The sequence below is a fragment of the Atta colombica genome, unplaced genomic scaffold (assembly GCF_001594045.1).
Source record: "Atta colombica isolate Treedump-2 unplaced genomic scaffold, Acol1.0 scaffold274, whole genome shotgun sequence".
Lineage (NCBI taxonomy): Eukaryota > Metazoa > Arthropoda > Insecta > Hymenoptera > Formicidae > Atta > Atta colombica.
In genome coordinates this window covers 834,322-842,859 of record NW_017259375.1, presented here as the reverse complement: position 1 = coordinate 842,859, position 8,538 = coordinate 834,322, and the positions used below count along the sequence as shown (strand labels likewise).

Sequence of the window (8,538 nt, the reverse complement as noted above, 5' to 3'; positions counted from 1 at the left end):
AATATAGAATATATATAAATATATATTGAATAATATATATTTAATATTATATTTAGTATTATATTGAATATAATATTAATAAATTAGTCATATTAAATAAATATTTCAGGATTAGATGAATTAGTCGTAATCTATGAGAATTCAATAAAATAATGATCGATAAAATATATCGATATAACATGATTTTTCATTTCATTATGAATATAAGCTGACACAAATATCAAAAATTCTGTTTTTTAAACAACTTATAAGCGATAATCTGTTCAATATTTTTTGTTGACTCCCACTTACTTTCTGGATACTTGTAAGTGTGCGTAATATCTTCTCTTGTCCATCTGCCAACCGCTTTTGTACTGATCAACTGACCGATGCTGCGAAATCGTTGTTGTTTAATTATTTAATGCAATCAGTTATCCTAATAATCACGATGATAATTAACAGTACAAATAATTCATCGTACGCACCCGTACATATCCTTGCGAACTAATTTCAATGGCTGTGTAGGCCCGTTGTAACGCCAGTAGACTTTATCGGCGTTCACCTCGGCGAACAGGAACGCGTTGTCGTAAGGACGTAAGACTTCCCCTTTCTTCACGGCGGCCACCGACGCCGGTCCGCAACGATACGCTCCCTCGCTCAGTTCTTGAGGAGTAGCATCGATCATTTGCCATCCTGAACAATCCGGTGACAAATCCAATCGCTTCATCCATACTTCGTTCCAGACGTGGAAATTCCTACCACGACGAAATTCGATTATTCTATTATCTACTGCCATCAATGTTTCATAATTTTTATTAATAATAAATTTACAGTGTTTTAAAGATAGTACATAAAGATACTATTAAATTGTATAGTAATATTACATATTCCAGCTTCAATTTAAGATTGTATTTCAACCAATAAATAATCCAATTTGCTTAACTGTAAAAATTGTAAAAATTTAATAATAACAAAAATAATTAAGCATCAAAAGACATCTTGATTGAATATGATCTTTTTTACATATTTATATTGAATTTCTCTATTGATTTTCACTCATTATTGTTATTGTTTTTGTTTTGATTCTTATTACATTTGGTTACTTGCAAACAAAAGCTGAACGTTGTTCGCCTTCAAATTACCATATAGAATCGCTGTTGAGCTCCTCCATAATCTTGCCTTCCGCATTTACGAAATAATCTACAGTCAAGCTACCCTGAGTATCATGCGCACTTGAATAGTTAGTTACCACCCGACAGGGTATACCGAGAGTACGACAAATCGTCGCCAACACACCGGAGAAGACCCAGCACTGTCCGTACTTGACCGGTTTCTTCGTCTTGTAATACTGTTGAAGTATTTTCTGCGAACCCATCCATCTTGTAGGTGGTGTACCGCCCCCGTAATCGTCCGACCAATTTCCCAGCACCGCCCCATTGTCATCAGGAGAATTCACCTAGAAACCGATATCATTTATTCAGTATTCGAAACTTCGCTCATACATTGAAGAAAGAGGTATATAAAAAGAACGGTTTGGTTAAAATATCTAAAAATTTAGATAGATATAGATCTGAAAATAATTTTGTTAGATTTTGTTTGTAACTATCAAAATAATTACGTAAAACGTTTAAACTAGTTGCTAGAATGTCAAAACTTTTTGCAGCATTGTTCATCATGCTTGAGTTTTCTACATAATTTTTTTACACAATATTTTAATGGTTCAACAACATTATTTTCAGATCTGTATATCTAAATTATTAGATACTTCAGTAAAATTTTTCTTTAAATATTTTTTCGAAATATGAGTTGATTTTGCGGGGAATTCTTTTTCTTGTTACTTACCGCAGCAGATAAACAGCGTGTTATGATGACCGGGTCATTCCTGCCAGAGACGCGGACTTTGCCGACATAGTTCATCAGATGCAAGGCGCAATCTAAGATGTCTCGTTCGAATTGTGCGTACTTCCACACGGTGGGTCGCAAACGATTGTGACTGCCGCGCCAGATTAAACCATCCTCTGCCAACACGTATTCTTGACGTTCAGCCTCGCCATCCAAGTATACTATGTCGTCTGAAAAGCGGAAATATTCTGCAAAACTCGGAATCAACAATAACATGCATTAATACATGCAAAAATAAAGCATAGTTTGTAGACATCAGTTTTCCAACCGCACGGCAGTTAGAAAATTGACCGCTACAAACTATGTTTTATTTTTAATAGTTATGTATTATATGTGTCATACATGTGTGATGTTGAGCTTTCACAAGAATTAGTGCGTCATACGTGTTAAAATATAAAGATCGTAATGTCAACAAGTGTTCATAAAGTTAGGATGTTTTATTATTAAAAATCAAGTATATCATTTTAATTTACAGACTTTTTTTACTTTTCTATATAATCTTGGTTTTTTTATATCTATTTTTTCCACCATTCTGAAAGTTTGCTTATTTCCTTGTGACAGAACTCTTTTATTATGTAAACGATGTTGTAAACACAATTATAACAATACGGAAACAATCCACAAGGCAGTGCCATTATCTTTGAGTTAAAACGGATTCTATCACAAAGAAATATTCACTTTCGATCAATGGAAAAAATGTGTAAAAAAATGGGATTATATAGAAAAAACGTCTGTTAAGATTAATATCCTTAGTTTTTCAATAACAAAAAAAATATTAATTTATAAAAAATTGTTCATTATTATCAATGTGATCCTCTTTTATAATCTTCAATTTCCCTACGCGTGCTTGGATTCAAAATATTAATATGTAAAATATTCATTGTTAGTTATCTAATCTTTGTTGGAAAGATTAGAATATTTGCAAACACATACCTCTGCACCATGGATTACAAATTAAGTAAAATGGCTGATCCATCGTGTAACTAACAGCACCTTCAGATTCCTTGTTCTTAGTATCGATATCCATTTTCCACCTACCTATAATTGCATTTGCGGATGTCACAACCTAAATAGGACAGATTTCGTTAATGAGTCTTATCCGTTTTAATTCTTCCCTAGTTTCATATGCGTACGTTTAACGTTCCCAAATTAATTAAGACGAATGTCGACAATTTTAATATTGCAATTCGCGAGACACCGATAATTCAATATACAAATTCAATTATTTTAAGTCTGTTTTACTTCAAGAATGGAACATTTTTATAATTCTTATAATAATTCTTATAATAATTCTAACGTAATTATAAAACTTTCATATTAAAATTACAAATTTATCAAGCATGTTAAATCTAATTAAAATCAAATTTTCAAAAGCTCTCACAAGATCTCACATTTCAACTCCTTTACTTGCCTTTATTCTCAAGAAATTTGGTCCTCTGGCATCTATAGTGGTCTGCCAGGCAGCTTCCGAAATCTCTCCGGGGTGAAGCAAGGCGGTTGCCACTAATGTCCCGTGTCCATATTGCGGTCTCTCGACGCCGTCCAGAGTGAACACGATAGAAACACCGTCAATAGAAGAACTATAATCCCGAGATAGACTGAGATGCAAATAAAATTCTTGACCACGTCTTACGACAAGTCTTGCCCTATCATCCTGACGGGTCATCAGTTCATATCTGGATGTACGATGATTTTCGCCATTTTCTTCGATGCAAGGGTCTACATTGTGGATTGTTAATACTGGAACACCGAAATCCTCCCCTGCAAATGACAACGTTCTTAATCCCTTGAGTATCTATGACGTCTATAGATGTCATGAATTAAAAAGATTCTGAATGTCTATGACGTCTGTAGACGTTACGGAATAACTTTTCACTCACGTGATTAAGGATTACAAATAATTAGGATTACAAAAAATTACAATTATACAAGAAACCTAAAAATTATCATTTCTATACCGATGAAGATAACAGTATCAAATAATTAAATCACGAAATTAAATCACGAATGTTTATAAAGTCTTGAAATAAAATGGCACATTGATCAGTTGCAGAAGTAGCTTCAATAATCGAGAATTACATGATTGAAGAACGCGAATTCTCCTAGGAAAGAAAGTAATTTAAATATCGAAGGCACATAATAACGAAAAATAAGATTTTACCAGATCTGTCCAAACTGTACAAAATTTTTTGACCATGAAGAAGATTCGAACAAAAACATCTAGTCGTTTCTAGACTTAATAGGGAATATTTATTTATTATAGAAAGTTTATAAACAATTTTTTTTTTAATAGTTAATCTTTTACTAAAATCAAAGGGCTACTTGGAAGCGAGTTTCATTCGAGAAAGTAATTATTGAATCAAGAAAATTTATATATGATGTACACAAATGAATCAGAAAATTTATATATTAAGACAGGAAAAGAAGAAAAATAGAAGTAATGTGACAAACTAAATTTTAAAAAACCTAGAATAGTAATAAAAAATATATATTTCAAAGCATGCGATATATTAACGATATCAAGAGACACAAGTGTCTCTGATATCAAGTCAATGGATAGACTCTCGAGATTTTGTGTGTGTGTGTGTGTGTGTGTGTGTGTGTGTGCGTGTGTGTTTGAGCATATAATAGACTTGCGAATTCCGAGATTATCGGTCCTCAATAACGTTTGAACTGATCGAGTAAGGCTCAATCAAGGCTTGGATTCGAATTACATAATAAAAGTGCACTGGAAAACAATTCTATTTAATTAATTGGAATTCTAATAAATTCAATCAGAATTTATAATCAAAGGTATAAAGTTAGATACTTATAGTTAAAGTTACCAAACATTCTAAAGATAATTAAGAATTTAATTATAATAATCTGATTTGTATGATCAGAATTCGTTTTATTTATATTTCTTGTTAGTTCAACAGTAATACCATTGCGTTTGGCTTAGCGCTGAAATACTACCGTGTCTTCTGACCAGAATATTCTTTTCTCAGTATGTTTTTGAATGTATGTTCCGTAGACTAATTGAAAGACACGATTGTAAACTATTATGTGTACGTGGAAATTATATACGAAATATTATAAAAGACAGTAAAACTGCGAAAATAACATGGGAACAAAAAATTTCATATCCTCTGTTTTTCTTTTTTTCAACGAGGGCAGAATGTTGTAGCTACACTATCTTACGAGTAGCAACGATCACATCGCGTTCCCGAAATTTCAATAATGCAAAATTTGCAAATGCGTCCAACTTCATTTTTTTCTATAAGATTACATATATTGTATGTTTTATAATCCGCGAGAGACTCACAATAGAATCTGAACGGAAATGGTCGAGTACGCCGATCGTTGAATATCCGGTAGCGATCGTAGAATCTGTAAAACATCCCGCGACGGTCCGGGTGCACCGGATGTCCCGGCTGCGGATACGAACGAAAAGCTGGATACATGGATGAGGAACACGTCGGACGCGAGTTCGTTGAATGACTGAAGAACCTGCAGTCACAACGAGGAGGAAGGAAAAATATGTAGCTGAGGTGGGTCGCTGCAGTTGAGGTGGGTCGCTTCTAGGAGCAATCTCAAGGACGTATGTGCTGCAATAACATGCGCAACCATACATGGCGTCATCGGGCGACACCCACTGTCAGTAGGAGTCACCCACTTTTCGTTCCCATAAATTAATCGGCGATTTATAACCGCAATTGAGTTATCATACATCTTGATTAAAATCTATTCTCTTGAGTTTCTTGTATAATGTCTAATTAGAGAACATTTTAATAGGAGACAAATCTGTTCCTTATCATAAAATTGGTATTGTATTATAAAATCGATACAATACACACACACACACACACACACACACACACACACACACACATACACACACATACAGAATATATATACTTTTTAAAATTTTTATATAATGTATTAAAATTTAAGTATATAAATTGTTTATTATTAGCATCTAGTATTTATTAAAATTTCTGACAATAAAATGAAATTTTATTTTACAAGCTGGAAGCTTCTGATGTAATTAGGTTACAGAAAGAGTAAAATTATTATTAAAACATATAATTATTTATTAAAATATATCATATGTATAAAATAAATATCTCACGCAATATATAACATTAGATAATTTTTATTGAATTTGTGATTATTTTTATTTGAAATCTATAATGACATAATTATAGAAATTCATCAATTGTAATAAAATGATATACTCTTATTTTATCAGAGATGCAATTTTGAAAAATCTTATCATTATTCTTAACATCTATACTGTTCTCACAATTAATCCGGTAGTATATTTGTAACTTATGAATTGTGAATATAAAAATAATTATTCCCTTCTATAATAACAACTAGACGATTCGGCAGCAACATCACTTTAAATGTTAAGCAATTATATTTCCATTTTTTATTTTTTATTATTGTGTAATTTTATTGTAACTTCAAGATTTATCTTCTTTGATTTTTATAAATTTAACTTTTTTATTTATTGTAGAATCTCTTTAAATATTTTTTTCTTTCTTGAGATAAAATTTTGCAAATCCTTAGTTTTAAATTATTTTCGACGAATTGATTCCGACAGAAAAAAAATTACAATAATTACATTTACAAAGATCGAAATCATGATGGCATTTTGTAATTTACGGATTGCGTGTCTGTGCAATCAATTTAATAGCACAAACCCATTCATTAATTATATCAATTAAAGAAAAGTCATTAAAACCCACTTCGATTTAAAGAAATGCGACATGATCATTTTCGAAATCTACGTGAAACAATCGATCCTTTAGGTAGAAATATCCCACAAGTTAGAATGATATGATATCTCGTAATTAATCAAAAAAAAACATTGATCATTATCCTGGAATGCGTGTTATAACATGCAATCGCACAAGATTCTCACATTTAAATAACAGAAGCGGTAATTAAGCTTCACTATCTCTATGAAATAACACGTTTCTCGTTATCGGATCTTTATTTAATTCAATCAATTGTTCTAAATAGCAACAGGCTCGTTTCTCTTCAAGAACACGTGTTCTTGAAGAAGAAGAAATCACTTTATTATCGCCGATTTGCGATTTCCATTTTCGGTTGACTTGATACAATTCGATGAAACGTCGGTTTATAGAATTTCAGGTCACTAGAGAAATTAAGTTTTACCGTTTACGGGAAGACAAGGTGATGCTCCATATTAGTCGGGATGATTTGCGACACGAATAATTTGAAAAAGTGTCCTTCTCGTAATAGTTTTCAATGATAGCTTTCAATGACACCGATAATTCTTAATGCATGACATGAAAGAATAGTTTTCATTCAGATTTGATATAATCAACTTTGTATGATAGCTTTTAATTCATTATGCTACTTCTCGCTCCAATTACACTGTCATTAAAAGTAATTGATCTGCGTCACTTTTTGCATGTGTCAGTCGGCTATAACATGTTGCTTAAGATTTGAGTTATATTATTTGAAGACAAACGAAATATCAATAGAAGTGGAGATATTTCAATTAAGCGGAAACATTTTTAGAACATTTTAACTTTTAAGTAGAAATATTATTACATCATGTTTTAGCATAGAATTTTAATAAAGTAGCAAATGACTACGTTACTCTTGTCGCGTTATTCAATCTGCATATAACAATAGGCGCTCCATTTGTCATTGTAATCAGCTTACTTCATCGATCTGAATACGAAAATGATGGTGTTCAAATGACTCAGTCACGGGATAATATATCACATGATATGTATCATGGACATGTGTAAGTATTTTATTACAAAAATAAGAAATTTATAGAACGATCATATAGAGCATTTTAGATTGAAATTGTTTGCCTTTAGTCGATTTTTTTTAGTTAATTTAAAATTAGGTAAATTTAAATTTTTAGTTAATTTAAAATTTAAATTAATTTATAATTAACCTTCTGATTTTAAAATAACTGGATCTTAAAACTAAACTTGAAATTAAATGAAAAAAATTAAGTTAAACTATTTTTACAAAACGCAAATTGCATTTTTTTTTTTATGCGACGAACGTGATAGAACGTGAATAATTACGACTCGGAAGGAGTCGCTCGATGCAATTTTCCAATGCATTTTCTACGTCGATTCTTTCTAAGTGATAAAATTAGAATTCCTATCAGAATCGCATGTCTTGCACTGAAAAACATGTGCAAGCGAAATGCTTGTCAACGAGAAACTTGTTTTGATTATAGATATATGTCGAAATGTCTTAATGATCGCTCGCAATCGGAAGAAGCACCGTCTACACGATAATGACATGTAAATTCTATAGCTGAGAGACTGAATGGGAAGCAGAAAAATACAAATCCAAAAACATATATATGTGATGAGCAATTTACATAGAAAAGAATGAATCAACGAAGAAAGTTATCTGAAAGAACGTGACTTAATGAAGAAAATGCTTGATGAGAGTCTCCAATGAGTAATCATGAAAATACGATTCAACAAAGCTTCCGTGACTAATCTTCCGGTCAGTTTACGATTAGAGAAAACACCGAAGAATTTTGTGAAATTGTATCTCGCGCGGCACTTAACGTAATGGAATGTAAATTATGAGCCAGTTTCACCCTCTTTGATTAGTTAATCGATCGATTACATTTAACAATTGTTAAAATTACATTTAAGAATT

At 31.8% G+C, this 8,538-nt stretch overlaps 1 protein-coding gene across 1 annotated transcript in view; it reads right to left on the bottom strand.

Annotated features, from left to right (window-relative positions):
• Positions 1-8,538, bottom strand: part of LOC108689643 (annulin) — a 13,953-nt gene that overhangs the window by 1,702 nt on the left and 3,713 nt on the right. Inside the window, exons 2-8 of the mRNA XM_018196500.1 lie at positions 5,186-5,370; positions 3,293-3,642; positions 2,815-2,947; positions 1,822-2,051; positions 1,122-1,435; positions 465-734; positions 292-371 (exon numbers count right to left, since the gene is read on the bottom strand). Of these exons, the coding sequence (XP_018051989.1) occupies positions 292-371; positions 465-734; positions 1,122-1,435; positions 1,822-2,051; positions 2,815-2,947; positions 3,293-3,642; positions 5,186-5,324 (1,516 nt within the window). The 5' untranslated portion in view covers positions 5,325-5,370. The remainder of the gene's footprint in view (positions 1-291; positions 372-464; positions 735-1,121; positions 1,436-1,821; positions 2,052-2,814; positions 2,948-3,292; positions 3,643-5,185; positions 5,371-8,538) is intronic.